This window comes from Aythya ferina (assembly GCF_964211825.1).
Source record: "Aythya ferina genome assembly, chromosome: 2".
Lineage (NCBI taxonomy): Eukaryota > Metazoa > Chordata > Aves > Anseriformes > Anatidae > Aythya > Aythya ferina.
The window spans coordinates 141924185-141948636 of NC_140297.1; the positions used below are offsets into that span (position 1 = coordinate 141924185).

Genomic DNA, 24452 nt, shown 5'->3' on the forward strand with positions numbered 1-24452 from the left:
ATACTATCACTTGCCCATAGAATCTCTAAAGCAGGAAGAAGTAGAGGGAAACTGAGCAGATGCATATTTCTGTATTCTTGGACAAACATATTGTCAATCTTAGCTGTAGCTATCTGTCTTGTCACCTTTGAGAAACAATGTAGGGCTTAATGACAAAATTAGGTAACTGTGTTCAGATTCAGGTGTGGCTGCTCCAACTTTGTCAAGCCTGTTTAACTGTGTTTTTAATTCATAAAGTCATAGAATCATAGAATGGTTTGGGTTGGAAGGGACCTTTAAGATCATCTAGTTCCAACCACCCTGCCGTGGGCAGAGACACTTCCCACAAGACCAGTTTGCTCAAAGCCCCATCCAACCTGGCCTTGAACTCTTCCAGGGATGGGACATTCACAACTCTTCACTGGCAACTTGTGCCTGTGTTTAGTTCTTTCCTATATCTAATCTAAATCTACCCTCTTTTCATTTAAAGCCATTCCCCTCGGCTTGCCATTCCAATCCCTGACAAAGAGTCCTTGACAAAGAGTCCTTGACAAAGAGTGCAGGAAAGGCACTAGAAGGCCGTTATAAGGTCTCCCCAGAGCCTTCTCTTCTCCAGGCTGAATAATGCCAACAATCTCAGCCCATAGGAGGCTCCAGCCCCCTCATCAACCTTGTGGCCCTCCTCTGGACTCATTTTAATACTTCTGTGTCCTAGTGCTGGGGGCTACAGAGCTGAATGCAGGGCTCCAGGTGGGGTCTCACAAGAGCAGAGTAGAGAGGGAGAATTACCTCCCTCACCCTGCTTCTATTCATGCAGCCCAAGATATGATTGGCTTTCTGTGCTGCAAATACATTATTAATTAGTGTTAAGAAAAAATAAAATAAAATGATTCAAAATTCAGTGTCTTTTTTTTTTTTTTTATTGCATTGCAGTATGTTATAATACCCTGGTAATACAAAATTTAAACTATCTGAAGTGACTGATATGCCATATGCAAGGTTCCTGCCTGGTGAGTTATACTGCATCATGCTGGAAAACAAAAACAAACAAACAAAACCAACAATGTTAAGGAAGAAGTACAAGAAGCAGACAAGTGCTTAAGGAATGAAAAGAGATTGCTAGAGAAATGGTTACCTCAGAATATATCTCAAATGAATACCAGTATTATTTTCTCTGTGCACATAAAACAAAGAACTTTACATGTAATTTTCTACACTATCATCTAATGTGTTAAATACTCTAGTTACTGTACTCCAATATATAAATGAATGAGTATAATACAGAAAAATTGCTTTGCTGAACACAGTTCAAATATTAAGATTTAAAATATTCTTTCAGAACACCTGAATCTGTAATTCTATTTTGGAATTCTGACTAGGATTTTTTTTCCCTCTCTCTCTGTTTTTAAAATACTGGCTTGTATTATATAAAATGTCTTTGAAGTCTTGCTAATGAAGTAGACCAGCATCTCTGCTGGGGTAATTTTCCTAATGTCAATGGAGTTTCCCCTGTGTCTGTAACCTTCAGGTCATTCCTTTGATGTTCTCATTCTATTCTCACTCTGTTCATTTCAGCATAAATTTTAACATTATAACAACCATACTCTAAGAAATGGAATAGACTACTTACAGTATAATGTCTTGAGTAGATTAATTGCTATGTCTTTTTAAAGTATTCTATGTAAAGTATTCTATGTAATGTATTCTATGAATACATTTTTGAACATACTTCTATTCATATGTAGAATTTTCTAAAATATGAAAGCTACCCATAACCCAGGAGATTTGAACCTTTTTAGAAATGTCAGACTTACTAACAAAGTTATTTACTTCATGAACTCAACAGGCACTTCTGGGGAGGTAAATTCCTAGCATATATGTGTCTTATTTTGAGAACTAAGCTTAGCTTCTTGTTTGCATTCAGGAGGAAGCTAATGCTTCATTTCTCTCCTACTAGGAGGTCACAAAACCAGACATTCATGACAAAAATTTTTGTATTGTTCCATTACTCTGCTGAAGTATACAAGTTTAGACCAAATGTTTTAACAAGCTATGTTATTATGCAATCTGACAGACAATACAAAACAACCTGTGAGAAGGACAGTAAGTGTATGATTAAATATATTTCCCCACTGAAATTTTAAATTTCCTTATGCTGTGGGTAGGAGCACTGGGGCAACTCTTAAGTTATGCAAATGCATATTAACACAGTGGACATGCTATATCAAGTTTCTTCTACTGGCCAAAAAAAAAAAAAAAAAAAAAAAAAAAAAAAAAAAAGTATTTGAAAATAGATGTGACTTTAGCCTGAGCGCATTTTGTGACCCTTGGCTTTAAACATAATTTCCCACTGGACCAATTAAATTTCTGAATTACTTAGTTTGAACTTGTGTATGCTTCTTTGATGATCATGTTATCTGTTGCTTAAAACAATTTGTAATGCATTCCTTGCAATTTTTTGAGTCATATTTTTATGACTGTCTAAGCAGCACTATATACACTTTTCACAAGTAATTTTTCTGATGTGGAAGCTTAGAAAGTCTGTCATGTACTATTTACTGTGTTAGAAGTTTATTATTTGATGATGACAGCAATGTGCCAAAGTCAATAGAAATTTTATTTTTCATATTTTGAAGTACTTCATGTAATACTAGTCATTAGTGAGGGAAACGTCAATTTGATTGGAGTTCTTAAAATTCTAGACCTTTATATGCAATCCCAAACAGTATTTTCATCCAGAGAACTGCACAATCTCAGAAGGAATAGAAACAAGGAGGGTATTGATGAGCAAATGTTTAGTTTACCCATTCATGTTTACAAGACCAAAATTGTTTATGCATTTTCAGACAAATAATCCTCAAAGCAGTATGAGGAAAGGACAGTTTTAAGAAAATAATCACAAAAATTTGGATGACTTTTGAATAGAAAGTAGTCTCTGTACTACTCTTGTTATCTTCTATAGGTAAAGAACTTCTGCAACCTTGGAGGTCGACATTATCTCTGAGGTTATTAATTAAGCCTTCAACTCAACATTTCTATTTCTTTATTCTTCTGTTGGGGAGAAGTAAATATTTCAGGCATTTGTCTATATTTTAATTTGCAGATTGCTTAATTTCTAAAAAGTTTAATTTTCTAACATACCAAACAATTGTTTCAATGGGAAGGCTAGTGTCTGAAAACACATCTTTTTTTAAGAAATTCTATTTTAGAAATTTATTGACAGCCTGCCAAGATTGTTGTCCCTGCCTAAAAAGTACATAAACAATGTGACATATCTATTTAGCCATAGAAACATGGCTAAATGAAGACAAGTGAGTCCCCATAGTATGCTGAATATGTTTGACGCTCTGTAGGCTTTGTGACTTTTAATAGTTTCTATTTTTATGGATTGCATGCAACTGAAATCCTAGAATCACTCACAATAGAAGAGAGGTGGGTGATATTTTGGAAACTGAACTCACAAAAAATTCACTTTTGACAGGTGGCCCCCATCTCAAAATCAGTCTGTTCCAAAACTGACACTGAAAGTAGGATCCGGATTTTGTCTTTTGGTCAATCTACATTTTTAAATTTTATCCTCTGTCTTTTAATTAGTTTTTTAATTATTATAATTATTTTTCTCTCTTCCTCATTTGCCTTTATGTACTTCAGAAATCCTCCTAACATTTTTCTAGCCATGGTTGATGTACCAAAGTAGATTATACTGTAGGGTTGTCATCCAGCAGTAGGGACTATGTTTCAGCTTCTCAGAGTTTAAAGCTAAACTAAAGGAGTTTCTGGTCAGCCTTGTATCTCCACACTGGTAAGCTAAATTCATCACAGACTTCTAGCAGGTAGAATTCTAAACGTGTTTCTACTTATTTAAATTAATATAAAAATAGATTTTATGATACAATGATGTCATTACTGGAATAAATTTATCTCACATTTTGTAATGAAAAAACAATGATTATCACCAGCTCAATTTCAAAAGTCATTCAGCTCTATCATTATTTAATAATAATAATTAAAAAAAAAATCAGTTCCATGTATTGGGAAAGTCTGAATACTATGACTTATGCAGAGGAAAACATAATTTTGTTGTCTGTGACATTTATTTAGGGTGAGATTTTTAGGTTTCTTGATACTAATAATGGTTTTTAAAGTATATACACATACAAGTAAAATATACAGACCTCCACTTTTATGGTTGAAAATCCAACAAAGGTACTTAAAGGCATTCATAAAATACTGCTGGGTTTAGCCACATTTTACAATTCCTCTCAGCTCCTGTTTTCATCCTTGGTAAGTTACTCATCTTTGACAGTCTGTCTTTTTAGACTTGATGCCTTGCTTAGGTCACAATTCCTTTCAAAGATGAGTGTCACCAGTTAAAAACCGGAAGTTTTTAAGGCTTTAACAAAGCCCATCTTTCATGGGTTCTTCTGCTTTTTAATAATTCAAAAATGTTCATCAGTCACAATGATATCTAGCAACCAATAGTTTAAGTATTATCTTTTATCAATGGAAAATCTCAGTGTTATTGGCTGTCTCTCTTTTCTCTAGCATTAGTTATTTTGTATGTTTACATAACAGCATCCTACATACTTTCTTTCTCATCCAATAGTTCTGTTTTTTACGTCTCTCTCTCCTCATAAGGAAATCGTTCCAGGTCTCTAATTATTTCCATTATCCTATTCTTTTCTGGACAATTTCCATTTCTGCTATATCCCTTATGAAATTAAATGACCAATATTTAACACAATGTAAGACAGAAGTGGTGTCACTGATTTATGTATCACATTTTGCTATCCTCTATCTCCCAATAAATACCGATTCTTACAGAATATTTGATGTGTTGAACATTAGTGCACATGTAAAGACTTGTGCAAGATTAAACTTCATATTTTTTCTGAGAATCCAGAGTAGCTTCAGTTGTATTTCCCACACAAATTCTTCCATTCTCAACATATACTTGCATATACTGAAGCTGGTAGTAAGTTTTATTACAATGCTTTATTATTTTGCCTTCATTGTCCTGTACTCCAAGATAATATTATTTGAACTTAGGCTGCCTGACTTCTTCTTCAGCTGTGGATGGGCTTGCCAAAAATATTGGTTAGCTTGACTTAGGTAGGAAGAGGAAACTTTCTGCAATTATTTCTCTTTAAATTTTATCATAAAAGTATCCAAGGAAAATTCTGACCATGATAATTCACAAATTGTAATGGAGTCCAAAATCAAGAGTTAGAATTAGGCAAATAAAATTATATTTACGCATTTACCTGTGCTAAGTATTTTGACTTCCACTGTTCCTCAGAAATAAAAACACTAATGACAATTCAGGTTTTCAACCACCTGAATTTGGAGCCAGAAACACAGTTTTAAAACTTTAAAACTTCTGAAATCTTCATTCAAAATCTTTATAAGAAGTAGCTGAGGAAACTAATTTTAGGAAAAATGTTCATTTTTATTTTTTTTATATATTTTTTTCATTTGAATCAAATTAAATATAATTGGAAAATCTTTTTCTAGCCCTAAAAAGAACTCGCAGTATATCTCTGTATGAAAATAATATATCTTTCATACTGATATTAATTTTAAAATACTCCTGAGCTCTATTAGAACACCCTGAACAGAACATTGCCAGGTTTCTTTGCCAAAAGACCGCAAAACATAATAAAGGGTTTGCATTGCATCACTATGTTTCTCTACTGATATGAGAACAGCCCTACTATGAAGGATTTTATTTACTTCAGAATGCTGGGGAACTGTATAATAGAATAAGCAGAAGGGAATATTTAGAATGGACATCAGGAGAAAAATAGGAGGAAAAAAAAAAACGGAAAAAAAAAACACACAACAACATATTCTATCAACATGGGTCCATACATGAAACACTTCCAAAGGAAGGAGATGTAATCCCCGTCACTGGAACTCTTCAGATTTAAGCCACACAAGTTGCATGGGAATATACGGTAGAGAGCAAACCCACACTGACTTTAGCTGAATAGTGTGAATGATAAAATACGTCCTTATGTCTTTTAAAACAAATAATGAATAACAATGCAGGTGAAAAGTATTATTACTGCGCTGGTGCGGCCTCACCTCGAGTACTGTGTGCAGTTCTGGGCACCACAGTATAAAAAGGACATGAAACTGTTGGAAAGTGTCCAGAGGAGGGCTACGAAGATGGTGAAAGGCCTGGAGGGGAAGACGTACGAGGAACGGCTGAGGTCACTGGGCCTGTTCAGCCTGGAGAAGAGGAGGCTGAGGGGAGACCTCATCACAGTCTACAACTTCCTCGTAAGGGGTTGTCAAGAGGCAGGAGACCTTTTCTCCATTAACACTAGTGACAGGACCCGCGGGAACGGGGTTAAGCTGAGGCAGGGGAAATTTAGGCTGGACGTCAGGAGGGGGTTCTTCACAGAGAGGGTGGTTGCACACTGGAACAGGCTCCCCAGGGAAGTGGTCACTGCACCGAGCCTGTCTGAATTTAAGAAGAGATTGGACTGTGAACTTAGGCACATGGTCTGAACTTTTGGGTAGACCTGTGCGGTGTCAAAGAGTTGGACTTGATGATCCTTAAGGGTCCCTTCCAACTCAGGATATTCTATGATTCTATGATTATATTTTTAAAATTTTAAAATCATTAATAGCACTTAGAGCTCTAACATTACAATGAGCAAATGTGCTTCATGGAGTGCTTGGTACGGTTTTACATAGACCTCTGTCATCCACACTCCCAAAATGACTTGCAGAACTTATATGTTTATGGTTTCTCTCCATGTTTATTCTGTATCTTCTGTTAGAAGGGTTTTGATGGCCTCTTCCCAGATGTATCTCAGTTTTTTTCCTTGACTTTCTTCTCTATTTTTAACCCTCTACATGGCATATCAGGCACAGCATTTAATACCCTTTTAGCTGTTAATCTTAGCCTTTCCTCTTATATTCTCCCTTACACCTCTTCTTCTCTCTATTCTGTTTAACTTTGCCCTTTTTTTTTTTTTGTAGGTATTGAATTGTTTTTTGTTTTCTGTTTATTTGTTCAGTGTCCTGTTTCCATCCCTCACAGTAATCTCCATTCATCATTTATCCCTTTCTTCCATTTCCTTTAGTCCTGATGAACGGAATGTCTTTCCTGAGACAAATGAGAAAGGTCTTTTTCATTTGAAAACTAAAATCCTACCTGAATTTATTTCTCAGTGTCTATAAGAAATGTGTTTACTAACAAAAGGAGACTTGAGGAGAATTGTCCTAGACGACTCGTCAACCCATTCTTTCAAAAAGATGTTATTTCTAAAAACACATAAAAACATGTGTTTTTAGTGTGCCTTACATACTCAGAAACAAAACCAACAAAATCAAGCAAGGCAGAAGGAAGAAATATGATCCCTTATTTTAAATAAAAACTAATTCAATAGAACAAATTTATTTTTTGAATGGCTACAGCATCATATATGCCTGCATCCGAGTACACCAAGTTCAAAACACATATACATGTATAGAATTTTAGGTTACTTTCCTTCATTTAGCACCCTTTTCTCTCCAGTGACTGTAAAGGAAGTTTAGAGTAAATTAGATATAGAAACCTATGAATTTAACACCCACAGTTGGTCAGATTACTTCCAGCAGGAGGCAGATGCTCAGAGGAACAAATCAGTATTGCTAATGTGAAGCCAATGCAATTGTGGCTAACATCAGCTAAGGCCATGGTATAGTAACTCAATGATATTAAATTTAGAAAAACAAATATGAATGTTAGCAAAAGGGTTGGCCTCAGCACTGTCTGAATCTTATTTGATTTGTGGATTCTCGTCAGATTTGTGCATTCTCAGTTATAATCATAGAATCATAGAAGTATTTTGGTTGCAGAAGACCCATACAATGATCAAGGCTAGCCATCATATAACACTACCAAGCCCACCAATAAAAATGTGCCTAAGTGCCACAACCACGTCTCTTAAGTACCTCCATGTCCTTTCCTTTTTGGAATAAGCTCATTTAGTTCTACCATTCCAAAAATATGGCCCTAGAGAAGACATTTTCTAGTACGCGTAACGCTTTATAATTCAGCTTTCTTACCTCCTTCCTTGGAACAGAGGGTGATTAGCGTATGAACTGTATCCATCAATTCAATCTGCTGCTTCTGCAGGACACTGTTATTTGTTGTTGCCTTGTTCAACTGTTTCTCTAGTTCCTGGATTACGTAGCTTTGTCGAGTGACCAAATTTTGTAGATTCTCTTTTTCCTCCTTCAAAGTATCCAGCTCCTCTTTATGCCTTTCCTCCATTTCTAAAATTTTGTGCTCAAGTAAACTAAAATGAAATAAAACAAATTAGCTGATATTATTTCATGCCAACGTATTTATTAATACAGAAAACAATGATACTTTATTTTCACCATAGAATTCAGTACAAAAATTATTTATTCTAAAAATGTCACTTCTACTAATTCAGCCCATTGACTTTCTCCATCAAGCAGCCAAATATTACTGATCTCTAAGGGTCCAATTTAAGATGTTTGCATACACTAGTACTTAGAACAATGCGCATGGAGTTATACTCATCCAAGTGCATGAGCATATGACCAGTAACACATTTGTATATATCAAGTTCATGTAGAAAAGCCAAAAGTGGGCAAAGGAAGGAGAAGAACAGGGCATTGAAGAAGACATTAATGGTATTATGGATGGGTCAATAACGTAAAAGATAAATAAAAACATAAACTAGAGGAACAGTTTGTGAAGGGCCTTACAACTGAATGGAAGAAGGTAAGCGTTAGGAACTGTGGAATACCACCAAAGCATATGGAACCCACAATAAAATTACCATTTGATATGCTGTGTGAAACTGGGAAATTATGGTATACCATGTGAGTGGGATCTGTTTTCACATTTTGTAGATAAAATCTGTCAACTGTGAACAATAAGTTTTTTCAGGCCAAAAAACTTATTGTTGTGGTGAATTGGGTTTACATGGCAAGGTTTGGGTAGCCAGAGGACTGTAGGTGTGGCCTCTGTGGGCCGAGCCAGTGAGTGATGCTGGTCAGGCCTCTGGGAGAGCAGATTTAAGAAAAACTGCTGTGGAACATCAGCTGGGAGAGTGAGAAGCGAGAAGCAGCCCTGCAGCCCCCAAGGTCAGTGCAGCAGGAGGGCAGAAGGTGCTCCAGGCACGAAGCAGCAGTTCCCATGCAGCCTGTAGAGAGGCCCCTGGTGGAGCAGGCTGTCCCCCTGCAGCCCATGGGTCCCATATGGAGCAGATCTCCACGCTGCAGCCCACAGAGGAGCCCCCGGTGGAGCAGGTGGATGTGCCCTGGAGGAGGCTGAGGCCCATGGAGCAGGCCCCGGGCCAGAGCTGCAGCCCGTGGAGAGGAGCCCACACAGGAGCAGGAGGTCTGGGGGGAGTTGCCACCCATGGGGGACCCGTGCTGGAGAAGTTTGCTCCTGGGCGATGGACCCCGTGGGACAGAGCCGTGTGGGAGCAGTGCTTGAAGAGCTGCTGCCTGTGGGCAGCCCCCGCAAGCTCAGCTCAGGAAGGACGGCATCCCGTGGGACGGACCCCACAGAATCACAGAATTTCTAGGTTGGAAGAGACCTCAAGATCATCGAGTCCAACCTCTGACCTAACACTAACAGTCCCCACTAAACCATATCCCTAAGCTCTATGTCTAAACGTCTTTTAAAGACTTCCAGGGATGGTGACTCCACCACTTCCCTGGGCAGCCTGTTCCAATGTCTAACAACCCTTTCGGTAAAGAAGTTCTTCCTAACACCCAACCTAAAACTCCCCTGGCACAACTTAAGCCCATTCCCCCTCATCCTGTCACCAGGCACGTGGGAGAATAGACCAACCCCCACCTCTCTACAGCCTCCTTTAAGGTACCTGTAAAGAGCAATAAGGTCACCCCTGAGCCTCCTTTTCTCCAGGCAAGCAGGGGCAGAGAGGGCCTGTGAAGGAGCAGCAGAGGCAAAGTGCTAGAGACTTACCTCATTCCCTGTTCCCCTGCTCAGGGGGAAGGAGATAGAATCGTGTGGATGAGGTGTTTTTAATTTGATTTTAGCTTCTCACTGCTCTACTCAGTTCTCAATAGGTAATAAGTTACATTAATCTCCCTTACACTGAGTCGGTTTTGCCCATGATGGTAACTCCCGAGTGATCTCTCTGTCCTTATCTCAACCCACAAACTTTTTTCATCCTATTTTCGCCTTCTGAGGAGGGGGAGTGAAAGAACAGCATGGTGGTGCTTAGCTGCCCATCAATATTAAACAACCACAGGTGGAAGCTTAGCAGAAAGATTTTAATAATATTAGGTAAAGAAATAAATTCATCCCCTCTGCTGCTTTCTTCTTTAAGTAATTCTACTGTATGTGCCAAAAGAGGTGTTTCTCATGCCTGTAAACCAACTGGTGATTACAAACTTCCCAACAAACCACTTCCTGTCCAAGTTAGTCTTAGATTTTATTTATTTGCACTCTCCCCCACCTTTTTTTTTTTTTTTTTTTTTTTTTTTTTTTTTTTTACTTCTGGATAATAGATCAGTGGCAAAATGCCTGCATAATTTCAGGTCATTTAACCTAACTGAAGAATGTAATAAAATCCATATGGAGTTGTTTCTACTAGATATCACAAAGCCTTATGAGCTGTTACAAAAGATAACAATGCAAAGATTAAATTCAGGCCCTGGATTTGCTGTACAAGCTAGAGTAATATTATATATATATATATATATATATATATTTAATTAAGGAAACTAAGCAGCATGTTATAAATGTGGGACTTACATTACTTTCATAGATACTGAAGAAAACATACTTTGCAAGATCAACATACCTAGTTCTGTGAAAATCACAAGTATCTGAGAAAGAGGGAATTAAAAATGAAAGGATGGGAATGGGAAACACTTTTTCTTGTTGTCAGCTTCATTCCCAAATGCAAGGGGAATCATGATATTTCAATCAAAAAGGATCATTACATAGTAACAGAAACATAACAAGATTCAGTGGGCTAGAATTTGATGATAGAAGGTCCCAATATAAAACAAAGTCGAGATATTAAAAGCAAAGATAATAAATTACTTTAACACTTTATCAGACCTGTGGCTAATTTTTTCATCACTTGAACTCTAACACAATGCCTTTATACTCTGGATCTTTTGTGTGTGTGTGTGTGTGTGTGTGTGTGTGTGTGTGTGTGTAAGTCTTTGAGCTTTGTTAGACTAATTAGTGCAGTTAGTGGGAATGGATGAAAATGTTCTGATGGAATTGTTTTTAAGTCATAAAAAATTGTTCAACAAAATAAAAAGTTCAATGTGAATTTTATAATTTCAGCATTTTTATGCTGATATATTTTATTTTTTTTTTAGCATTTTCATGGCATTTTTTTTTTTCCTGATACACTATAAGTTATACTAATCAACTTTGAATAGGAACAAGGTGGACCCTGGGCACAGTCTGTGATAGAATGGGTGCTAGATGTGGCCACAGCACAGTGTGACATCCTACTTACTTAATATCCTTTTATGACAATGTTATCCATCTAGTGGACAAAGGGAAAGCAGTGGATGTGAGTTTTTTGGACTTCAGTAAAGCTTTTGATACTGTCTCTCACAGTATCCTGGACAAAATCTCCAGCATACAGCTAGATATATACACAATATGATGGGTGAGCAACTGAATGGCAGGGCTCAAAGAGTTATAGTAAATGGGGTAATAGGGTAATAGTAAATCAGGCTGCTGGCCATGCACTAATGGTGTTCCCCAAGGCTCAATTTTAGGACCAGTTCTCTTCAAAGTTTTTATCAATGACCTGGACACAGGAGTTGAGTGTAAACTAAGTTTGTAAATTACACTAAATTAGGTGGAGCCATTGAGTCTCTTGAGGATAGAGAAGCCTTACAGAGAGATCTTGATAGATTAGAGCACTAGACAACCACCAACCATATTAAACTTATTAAGAACAAGTGCTGGATTCTGCACCTGGGATGCTGTAATCTTGGATGTCTGTACAGACTGGAGGACAAGTTGCTGTGGTGGAATCTGAGAGTTTTGGCTGATGGTAGGCTCAATATGAGTCAACAATGTGCTCTGGTGTCTGAACGGGACAACAGTATTAAGTGCATCAAACACAATATAGCTAACCAGTCAAAAGAAATGACTGCCCCACTACACTCAATGTTGGTTTAGCCTCACCTAAAATACTGTGTGCAGTGTGGGGCTCCACATTATAAGAATATAAAACTATTAGAATGTGTACAAAGGAGGTCACCAAAGACTGAAAGGTCTAGAAGGCATGATCAATTTGCTTGTCCAAATTGAAATTATTTCTATATCTGGATGATTTAATGTATAAAACTGTCTTTGACAGCCACAATATGCACGTTGTGTTATTTGTTTCCCACCATAGCCTTCTTAAGACCACAGTAAGTGAACCCATGGTGATGACAGTCTTATTTGTAGCAACACTGGCCATGTCAAGTAAGAAGGAAGAAGCTGACAATGTTTAGAGCTTCCCTGTTTGGCGTCTACAGAGACAGACAGCAAGCAGATGTTTTACAGCTTTAGCAATAATACATCCTAATATTTATGAGTGGTGTGTCAACAACATGTGGTGGAAAGATGGGAGTGTCACAGCACTTGGTTCCTTTACAGTTTTCTATGTAGATTAAAAGTCTTGTTATTATAAACTGCAAAACTAAGCTATTTTAAGGAATGCATATGCATTTGTGCAATGGTCTTTTCATATCCACAAATCTACAGCAGATAAGAGTAAGTCCTGAGGATAGGACCACTCCCTATATTCCTGGGAGAAATCTGTAACAACTGCATTTCATTTTGTTTTACTAAGAATCAGTGAGAAACCTTTGCTCAAAGCTCTAATGAACAAAAGCAAAAACTTCACATAGATTGGAGACGTTTGTACTGGCCTGTTCCAAAAGGAAGAAATCCTTAAACAGCATGAGAAAAGCTGTTCTTATAGCCTTTGACTATAATGTGGCCAGAATTCTTCATATGTATTATTGTTACATAAACACATATTGTAGCTCATTTAAATAATAAGAAGTTCTAGAAAACTAATTGATACATTTTTAACATGTTGAAATCAACTACAGAGATGTTTAGATTTTTTAAATGGTTGTCAGACTACTCTATTTTCTGTCTTCTTTCCACATTGAATAATTTCTAACAGCCAAATAACACAAAGAATTAACTTTGCTGATTGATTTTATCAAAATTTTAAAGAGGCATTATGAAGGCAGATTCAAAGTGAAAATATTTCTACTAGTTTTCATTAACGACTGTTGCTGACATAAAAAACTTACAGAAAGCCAAAAGAAGGCTATACCAATTAATCAATCTGTAAACATTGACTGAAATTGTTGTACAACATTCTTTGATAATACTTTCCAGTAAAATGGCACGGACAGTAGTGACTGTCTCTCTTTTACTGCAAATTTACTGCATAATTTTCCTATAGGTTTGAAAGCATTACAGATACAGACAGATGAAGCAGTCATGGGAACTACAATACAATACAAATAAATCACCATTTACTAGAAGAATCGTACACACACAGAAATACATGTACAGTATTATAATGCAGCCTTCAATTTGTGGGGGGCAAAATCAGGCATGTGGGGAACAGAATGAAGTTATGAAAAACAAATGTTGTTAATATGGCTAAATATTATATTATCCATTGGACAATGACTCCTTCCTTGGAGTTATTAACTAGAAGACATTTAAATACAATGAAACAACAACAAACCCCTTTAATTTTCCTCGAAAGTAACCACGTGCCACTAGCTTGTTTAGGCTGGGAATGTATTTTCAACAAGTGATATCATATAATCATTAAGGTTGGAAAAGACCTCCAAGATCATCTGGTCCAACCATCACCCTACCACCAATGTCATCCACTGAACCATGTCTCTAAGCACCATGTTCAACCTTTCCTTAAACACCCCCAGGGATGGTAACTCCGCCACCTCCCTGGGCAACCCATTCCAATGCCTGACTGCTCCTTCTGAGAAGAAATGTCTCCTAATTTCTAACCTACACTTCCCCTGGCATAATTTGAGGCTGTTCCCTCTAGTCCTATCACTAGTTACCTGTGAGAAGAGGCTGGCCCCCAGCTCCTCACACCTTCCTTCCAGGCATTGTAGAGAGCAATAAGGTCTCCCCTGAGCCTCCTCTTCTCCACACTAAATAACCCCAGTTCCATCAGCCACTCCTCACAGGACTTGTGTTCCAGGCCCCTCAACAGCTTTGTAGCCTTTCTCTGGACACACTCCAGGACCTCAATGTCCTTCTTTAGTGAGGGGCCCAAAATTAAACACAGTACTTGAGGTGTGGCCTCAGCAGAGCCGAGTACAGTAGGACAATCACCTCCTTGGTCCTGCTGGCTACACTATTCAGTATATCAGGATACAAGCCAGGATGCCTTTGGCCTTCTTGGCCACCTGGGCACACTGCCAGCTCATGTTTGGGTGAGCATCAATCAACACCCCCCAATCCTTTTCCTCTGCACAGCTTTCCAGCTGCTCTGCCCCAGGCCTGTAGGCCTGAGGTTGTTACCCTTATAAGGTTGTTACAACCCCCCATAGGGGTTATTACCCCTATGTTGCCTTTATTAGAATATAAGCCAGTGGGATGCTTTGGTACAACTATGCTGTGTCCACCTGATACAGATAAAGCCCTCTGATAACACTGAAGAAAACAGAAAGCTAGTACAGAAGTCAAAGAATAACTTCCAGTGAAAACTACTATCATTTTGAAAGGTGATGAAGTAGAGCATGTAGAAAGCAATCTCATAGCTCCCAGGGGAGGAAGGAAGTCTGGTTTAGACAATCTGCCTTATAAGGTACATAGTTTATTCACTAATCCATTCCAGACCATGGCAGTTTAAGATTTTTTTTTTAATCTTTGTTTTCAGAGACTTCAGTTTAGACATGTGGGAACAGGATATAGACCAGATCTTAGAGATGGACATCTTTTGCATTAAAATAATCTTTTAAGAAATCTGGACTTATTAGAAATACAGATAAAACCATTTACTTTGTTGAGCTCTTCAATAAATAAAGACAAGGAATGTCACATTAGAAAAATTTCTTTGGCTGTACATATATGTTTTTCTTGAATTAAGTATGTATGGGAAGATAAACAGGTAGAGAACTTAAACACTTACATTTGACTACAAGAATGATAATTTTCTCATTAGGATAGCTGCTTTGCAGTTGCTTTTATATGAGTGATTTTTTCCTTGTACTGTTATTGACTTGGTACTTAAGTAGGTAGTCTTATTGGTTTAAGGACATTTGGAAAAAGAAAAAAAAGAAGTATCCCCATATTTCTAAAGGCCAGTGAAATATTTGGTTACTGAGACTCACTTTTTGCGATTGAAGTCACAAAAGTGAAATGGAAAAAATTGATTTATCTTTTTCAGTATATGCAACATTTGCAAATAAAACTCATATCCTCATCTTTTACACAGTCAAATGGTAATTCATCATTCTTAAGTACACACCTTAGGATACAATTGTTCTTGTACTGACCGTTAGTCTAGTTTGATTTTCTGCAAATTCAAGTTAAAACTTATGTTTAAATTTCACTTCTACTTCTTATTGCTGGAAGATCCAGAATTCATTTGACTGAATAAAAAGGAGAAATATAATGTAACAGAAAAGTTTTCACACTTGCTTATTGACATAAATGGCACACAGTAAGTTAAATGCAGCTGGGTACACTGGAAAAAAAAAAAAAAAAAAGACAAGCACTTAAGCAGAGAAATCTTTCAAGAAAAAAATAAAACAGCTTTTAAAAAGCTCTTGTGGGAGAAAAAATGGCAGTGTAAAACACCACCATTTATATTACAGTGGGTGGGAACCCACAAGAATAAATTATTTATGGCATGAGAGCATTCAACAGAAACAAGATACTGGGGCAAATGTTACTCATGCTATGAAATATCTTTCACTTCAGGGGGATAAAAAGAAAAAAATTCTCCACTCTTCCCAGCAGAGGCAGGAAGTAAAGCATTTAAGGCCAAGAATAAATATATTTCTAGACCCTAGAACATGCATTGGTCCCCTGTTGATAAGCAGTGCTCATTTTATTTCAGGATAATATACAAATTACTGTAGTATATCAACAATCAGTTATTATAATATCTTACATTTCTTTCATCCAAACTCCAGTTCTTTGAAAGTGATTAGGATCTTTATTTTATGTGGAGGGAATTTTAGCACAGAAATAGAAATGATCTGCCCAAAGTACACAATCTGTTTTGATTACTTTTTGGATTATAACAGTTCCTGCACTCATTCCCACCTACTGAAAAGAAAGACTCTTTGCAAAACGTTTATAGTCCATATAGGCAACATGGATAAAAGGAGTTCTCTAATTTATTAATTTGAAAATGATGTTATACAGAGGGATTGTTATATATATATATATATATATATATATATATATATAAAAAAAATTTTGTATATCGATGTTATATATTTAAACTGCAGACAACTACTGAACACCACTATCAGGCAAACTTTAAACAATTTTTAAATTTAAGCAAGCTAAAATCATTGGCATATTCATTAACCTATTATCTCCTGTGATCTTAAAGATTTGTCCCACAGTGAAATTGACATATGCATAGTTGATTACAGGATCCTTACAAGACCAAGATTACACAGTTTTTTGTTAGGACTAGATAATGATACATTAAAATATGAATCATCAGCTGCTTTAATCATGACAATGTCCTCTCCCTAATTTTATCAGTCCCAAAGGCACAGATAGCAATGAAACCTGGAAGGTCTTTGCTAGTTTCTTCCTTCATTATAATGAAACACATATACCTATACTTATAAGAGAAACAACTGGATGTTGCTCTTTAACATACCCCCTCTCCTTTTCCTCCTAAATACCAAGCTAGACCATACTATCATGACACAGATCATTTCATCATAATGTCAGTCAAGTCAAAGGTCAATGTAAGTCAAACTTAGTTGTTTACTGACATGGCTTTACACCCTGACACATTGCTAAAATAAATAATTTCAGATTAAGTACACAAACCCTCACATAAATGACTCAGTCTCTTGATGAGTCAATAAAATTTTGATGCTAAATAGATTACAACATCTAAAAATACAGTCATTTACTTAAAAACAAATCTTCGGGTCAATTCAAAATTGAAATAAAAATAAAGAAAAAGAGAAACAAACAAACAAACAAACCACCCACAAACATTTAGGGGAATTATTTAATCTTACCCCTGTTTTATAAGCTGTAAACTGCCAGTTTTCATAACCAGTAGCACTAACTGTATATTATTTTCCCAGCTTTTCAGCTAAACACATTTCTTTATAATGACATATTCTATTTGTCATTACTATGTGGTTGCTTTTTTTTTTTTTTTTTTTCCCCTCAGCAGCTTCATGGTACTGTTAGTCTGCTTCACATATAACCCAGGGCAAAGTCATTCCACCTCAGTTCTTGCTGATTCACGTTCAGCAACAGCATTTTTGGCAAACCATCTGATCTCAATTTAACAAATCCACTACACCCTGTGCATGTATAGGCTGCTTCAGTATCTACCTCACATATAAAGTCATTTGCTCTATTTCAGTGTCAATTATAGCATACACAGGAAATGGGAACCTTAGTTCTGGTCAGACTTACACCACAGTTACTCTTTCGAGAAGAGAGCCTCCCTGCTTAAACATGGCTGTTACAGAGACAGCAATAATGTCAGCAGGTTTCTAGACAGGCAGCCACGAAAGCAGATGGCTTTATGCCACTGTATTGGGTGTCTGTGTCCAAGATTTGGACATGGGGCTTGAGGGTAGAAGTCTGATGGAGCCTATGTAGGAAGAGGCCAGGACTGCCCTTGAGGCTGGGGCTATCCTACATGTATGCCAAATACAGCCAGCGGCAGCCATTTCCACAGCAGGGCACAGATGAGCCCAGCAGTGATGCTGGTGGTTCCTCTGTAACAACATATTAGAAAGGGCAAAACTACCATATGGCAGTGAGGAGAAAATGTGGAACAAACAACCTTGCAAAAAGCATGGTCAGTGAAGAAGGAGGGGAAGAGGTGCTCCAGGTGCCAGAGCAGAAGTTCCCCTGCAGCCTGCAGAGAGTGGTGGAGGGGGTTGTCCCCCTGCAGTCCATGGGACACCACACTTGAGCAATCTCATCCTGAAGGACAGCAGTCCAAGGGAAGGACCCCTGTGGGAGCCAGGGAAAAGCATCACGAGGAAGGAACATCAGAGAAATTCTGACAAACCATCTCCCTGTGCACACCCTGTTCTGAGATACCAGGCTGCAATTGCAAGGATTTCAGGCATTAACGGAGAGGTGCCCAAACTTGGGCTTTATACTGGTTCAGCCACTCAGTTCCTTGTGGCACTACTTGTTTGGGTGGTTTGGGTGTGCTGTCAGTGCATCAGCTGCTATGCACCCCAGTTTAGGAGCTAAACTAAGCCTCTGTCAATGTATGAAGATAGCCTCACAAATGAATCCAGGGTCTTTGAGGGATTCATGAAAATACTTTAACACAGAAAGGGAAACTTCACAGCTTGGTAAGTTATGTGCTGCTGAAGAGTTGGTGTACTGTATTTTTTTTTTTTCCTCTCTTTTCAATTTCAGCATAAATCCAACATGTTTATTGTTCACTTATTTTTTAAATATAGTATGGCTCCAAGTATGTGATACAGAATGAAATGTTATTCTAAAGAGAGAGATTCCTCTTGGATCTTTGTGTTCATTAAATTTAGATTCTGAAGATTTTCAGTTTTGCATGGGTTTTCGAATTAGGTGGTGATCTCAAAATTTATTCTAGTCTGCTTAAAAACATGCATACAAGTTAACCTTATGTTTTTGAGTAGCAGAAGCTACAGTCATATGATTGAGTTGTCATGAAACAAATTGAGATATGAACTTACAGTGCAAACAAAAAAGCAGCAAAAGTCAACTTGCGTTTGTCATAAGAAGCTAGTGTAAGTTCACACCCTAGCTCTTTTAACCATTGCATAAACATTACCTGTACTTACCACATTTGCTTCTTCTATTCCATTGGTTGCTTGAAACAAAGTATGCACAGACCACTTTATGATGAAAAGAGAAAGAATTTAAGAGATCAGCTACTCATTCTTACCTGTTCTTCTCATGAATTTTCAGAATTTCATGCGTCTGTTGTAGCAGCTGTTTTTCTAGCTTGTATGTTGACAGTGAATTTTCTAGTAGCTGAATTTCAAGTCTGGATGTTTGATTTAGCACCTTAGGGATAAATTAGAAACATTAATGTTTATATTGTCTTGGTTGTGTTTCTATAGCAACATAAACATTAATGTAGTCATTTCACTCTGATTTGATGATTTGTCAGAAATGACCTTGATTTCTAAATCCTTTTTTAACATCAGCAGCTCAACTGGTGCAAATTAACTCAATCAAGCTACACTGATATGCAACAGCTGATAGTCTGGCACCCTGTTTGCTACAGAAAAATACTAGGCTAGCAGAAGAAGGAAAGGTGACTGCCAAATAAGCTTCATTTCACTGGGAAGAACAAGAGGCATGCTTCAAACATGCATTCCTATAAAGTATGCTTAAACCAGAAGACTGTGAGAGCACTTGGATTCAAGCCAAAGTGTTGAATCTGCTGTTTTATAGATGGAGTTCCTACTTTAACTTTCCCCTGAGATCTCTCTTGTGTAGTGTTGGCAGAAGTCTGGTGTCTGCTTATGTTATCACTACTTGCCCTCTTACACACATTTTTAAGAAAATGAAGGCTGTGATCTTAAACATTGCTTTATGCAATTGTCTTTCACCTTAGGGTTGGTCTGTATTAATAGCGCATGTTTTAGTAGGTACCTCAATCCAAAAGAAGATTTTCAACCAAATGAAAAGGAATAGATGCTATCTAAGTAGTTGAGAAGTGAAAAAAAAAATAAAAAATAAAAAATCATTAATTAATGATGGTTGATTTTGTTGGTATATCATCTTTCATTATATAAAGTCTGGACAAGTATGTATAAATAGTTTACATAGGTATGTGTACTAACAGCAGCTGATGTTCAGTTCCAGAAGTGATTACATGATTCCTCTTTAATGGAACCTATCAGACCTTTCTGGAAAGGCCAAGTATCAGTCTCATCATAGGATTATATAGTATATAGTAAGATTTTCTCATGCATGCCTAATAGGAATTTACATTACAGAACATGAAGAGAAAAAAAAAAAAAAAAGGGTTCTCAATCTACATAGTGTCTTAATTTTGTCTGAAACTCTTGATGCTCACAGAGCAACTAGAATTGTCCTTTTTATAAAATACAGTGATTGAAAAAATTGGAATTGATCAGTATGCAGCTCTTTTGTTTGAGATGGATATATTTGGAAGTGCCAGGAGGCATCACCACAGTTTCAGAGGGACCTAGCAGGAATTGATGGTTTACTACAAAGGTTGGCAAGGGTTAAAGGTGACAGGAAGGCACCTATAGATTTCCTAAGAGTACACATCTCTGGAGCAGCCTACAAGATTTCAGTGCAGTTTCATGTGTAAAAGAAAGTCTAAGGGGAAACAGTGGGATTTTGGATAGATAAGGATTTGGGAGGGGTCAGTGAGATTTAAGGAGCAGTAGGCTCTGTATCTCGAGTCCATCAGTCTCCTTTTTCTGGTATGAGTATTGCATATTACAGGCAGTAATAGTACAAGTATTACAAGTACTACAAGTGCTGCAAGTACTACATATTACAGGCAAGAAATCATGGCCTGTCTTTCTCAATCTTATATCCTGCAGACCTTCACATCTCTGCCAACATACTGTGTTTATGTAACAGCACAGGGGCTGCAGGGTTGGCTTCTGTGAAGAGTCCAGGAGCTAGCTGCTCCATGTTGAAAATAGCTAGTTCCATGTTATTCCAAAAGGGGCCCACCACTAGCCAGAACTGAGCCAATGAGTGATGCTGGTTATGACTCTCTAATAACATATTTATGAAAGGTTAAAAATGTTGTACAAGAGTAGCTGGGAAAGTGGAGTGAAAGAACTAACCCTGAAGACACCAAGTTCAGTAAAGAAGGAAGGGGAGTAGGTGCTACAGGCACTGGAGCAGAGATTCTCTTGCAGTCCATGGAGAGTATAATGATAACACAGGTTGTTCCTCTGCAGCCCATGTAGGACTATGCTGGAGCAGTTATCCATGCTGTAGCCTCTGAAGGAGCCCATGCCACAACAGGTGAAAGCTGCAGGAAGCTGCAGCCAATGGACAGCCAACGCAGCAGCAGACTCCCAGTGAGAACTGCAGCCCATAGAGAGGAGCCCATGTTGGGGCAGGAGGTCTGGCAGGAACTGATGACTGTGGGGAACCTGTGCTAGAGCAGTCCACTCTTACTTTCTTCCCCTGTCCTGCTGAGGGAGAGGAGTGGCTTAGTGGTCCCTTGGCAACCAGTCAACATCATAACCCACCACAGCCATGCAACTGTCTACTTCCATCATTGCCAAAAGGAGCAATTCACCTTCTGGAGCCACCTTTACCACTCTTTTCTGATTGCTAGTAGAGCCAGGGACTACTAGGACTTTCTCATGCTGATGAGAGAGTCAAGGTAGGAGATGCTGTCATGGAGTTGGAAGTCAGAGCCAGGACTGCCCAAGGTGGATATCCACTGGTAACTTAAGCATCCTTTAAATTCTTCAGTTACAAGTATATATTATATATAGAGTATAGATACACACATAAGAAGGCGGAAGTTGCTAGCAGTGCCTCTACCATGAAGTTATTCCTCAATGGGAAAGTGAGACATTGACAACGCAAGTTACCTACTTGGATGAGGGAACAGCAAATGAGTACTCAACATGTATAACAATGTAGGTCTTTGGGAATATAAACAAAAGTTCCTACACCTCACTCACCTCACTTTTTTTTTTTTTTTCTTCTTTTCCTGTTGAATTTAGATGCATTTATTGTATTGATTTAGATACTCTGTTTAAATACTTTCCCTAACATTCTCATAAGTTAATAGGCCGTCTTTTCAAATTTGTGGTAATTAAAGCTTAACATGTTACTTTAGTTGGTCTACTAACCAAGATGAAGGAAAAAAAAGGAACTTGCATAAGGCAGTGTAGCAACAGCTTGTACCTATCATTCCTAGCTAGAGATAATTAAAGCATCTGTCTTTCATAATTGCTGAAGTTTTTCAGTGTGCTGTAATGCAGTTACATAATAACATGGTAATGATATTGTAAACGTGAGTAAAAACATTATTATCTCTCAAGAAGTACACATGCTACTGAAACAAACCAAATATATGCAATGCATTAATCACACCACATTTTAGGAAGATCAAGAGGAACTCGGCAAAAACTGGGAAAAAAAGTATGCATTTTAAACTGATAGTAGTAGTCAAAAAGCTGTACATATCATTGCAATAAGCCCAATATGAAATTGTACTCTGCAATATAGCAGTGATATGCTTGTCATTTGAACCAAATAAGTGATTTTGGTGCTAGGAATCATATGAAGATAGCTCTTTAAATTCATGCAATATTATACAATTTCAGAGTAATAATAAGTATAGAGTGCTTTATAAAGAACTTGTCCCTCTCCACAGTGTAAAAGCTACTAATTTACATTACATTTCAGCTGGAAACATCTTGTAGAAAGTAAAGAAACTTCATAATAATAATAGAGGCAAATAATAATGAAGAAGAAAGGCTCTATTTTAGCCTGAAGCTCATTATTTAACTTGACACTTGTATCATTCACAGTTGGTAACTGAAATAGTTATTTAAGTCAAATGATTTAGTTTCCTGGCCTGTCCAGCCTGCCTTACACACACAAAGCTAAATATGCCAACCAAATGAAATCAAAGACAGACACATAAAAACTGTCAGTCATCACTGCTGTTTGTACCAATAAACAGAGAGTGTGTATGTTTCTTGGAGCCCTGTGTTGAAAAGTTTTGTTTGGTGATTTATTAGAAAAGAAGAAGGATGGTGAAAGTTCTCTGCAATTAACAGCTTTTAGGAAACTTCTTCGGGAACATACCTGGGTTTCAACATCCGTGAGTTTTCTTGTCTGCTCTGCTGTCTGGCTGAGGAGGCTGGTCCCTATCTCGAGCATAGTGGCAGTGTGGTTCTGCACAGCATTCTGCTGCAGCTGCACCATCTCCGATTTCATGTTTTCCACAATGTAGTTCTCAAGCTGTAAAAGAGAAAGGGTTGTAGCTGTGGTAATTTTACCTGTTCAGGCCTTCTGGTGACATAAAGATGCATAGCTGGCATTCTTGCCAAAGGCAAAAATTTCAACCTTTTCAGGGGGAGTTCTGCTGACCCTGTGACCAGGACATGGACCTGACTATTTGGGTAGCCCCTTCCAGTCTCTGAGTCCTCATGTTTTCCCAAGTATCACAGCCTGCTGGCTTGAGCTGTACCAGATCCTGCCTGCCTCCATGTATGTCAAAATCGTAACAAGTATTTCTGTATTTCCTTACTAGAAGAGATCTTACCTACCTTTCCTCACAGTCATTCAGCAACATGATTTGTTACTGGGTTAGATTCTCACATACTGTTCCACAGGGAAAGCAGCTTAGTGTAGCTATGTCCTCAAAATTGTAAAGAAATAAAGACAGTGTCATGGGAATAAGAGAAGGAAGTTGTTGAGCAAAAGACATAGAAAGCTACTTTGTTCCTTTGCTTGTATTGTCTAAATACTGTTTGGCTTACTTTTACATTCAGTTGAAAAGAATCTGAATTAGGAATCTCTAAAAAAACTAAGCACCCCCAAGGAAGGGACAATTTTTGCTTATGTTTGCTTTAGTTAACATAGGCAGAGTAATTTCCTTCTAGATAGTTAGGCCCTGGCTCTGCCATAAAAGATTATAAATCCATGACTAGTCTACGTTATGATGAGATTGTTTCTTACACATATAAGCGTTGTTATGAACAACGAAATCTTGCTTGATGTGCTCAAAAAGTATTAACACAGAGAAAAGTGGCTTGGGACATTGGCTGCAATACATTCCACTGAAATCAGCAAAGTTCATCCAATTTACACCCAATGAAGATTTGGTCCTATGTTTCATTTTGTGGCTGATCATGTGTTTTTATTGTTAGCTGATTCCAGACTTAAGCAACCGCTTTTTACCTAATAATTTTAATCACATTGGACTTGCTTCTGCAGCAGTAAGCATGTTTTGTTATGAAAGGTAAGCTGCATGGCTAAATAGTAAGAACCAGATGGAGTTGATTTAAAGACTGAAGAAAGCAGGAGTCAGATATACAGTGTGTGATTAATAGGAAGGGCTACTTTCATCTTATCTATAAGCATTCCTGTGCTTATAGATAACTACTAGATAGGGTAACTACTGTAGATGTTCTGATGAGCCACATCAGCTGAGATTACGAGAGATTTCTTACAAATTTGATCATTACTGTGTACCTCTTATTAGTTTTAAAAACATTTTTACAGAAAAAGAGCACTGCTATACTGTAAG

At 37.6% G+C, this 24452-nt stretch overlaps 1 protein-coding gene across 2 annotated transcripts in view; it reads right to left on the reverse strand.

The window, feature by feature from the left end:
* The window catches only part of ANGPT1 (angiopoietin 1), a 188221-nt gene that overhangs the window by 81006 nt on the left and 82763 nt on the right, over positions 1-24452 (reverse strand). For both annotated transcript variants that reach the window (XM_084509721.1, XM_084509722.1), the window contains exons 2-4: positions 23006-23161; positions 19119-19240; positions 8044-8276 (exon numbers count right to left, since the gene is read on the reverse strand). In XM_084509721.1, coding sequence (XP_084365847.1) covers positions 8044-8276; positions 19119-19240; positions 23006-23161 — 511 coding nt within the window. The remainder of the gene's footprint in view (positions 1-8043; positions 8277-19118; positions 19241-23005; positions 23162-24452) is intronic.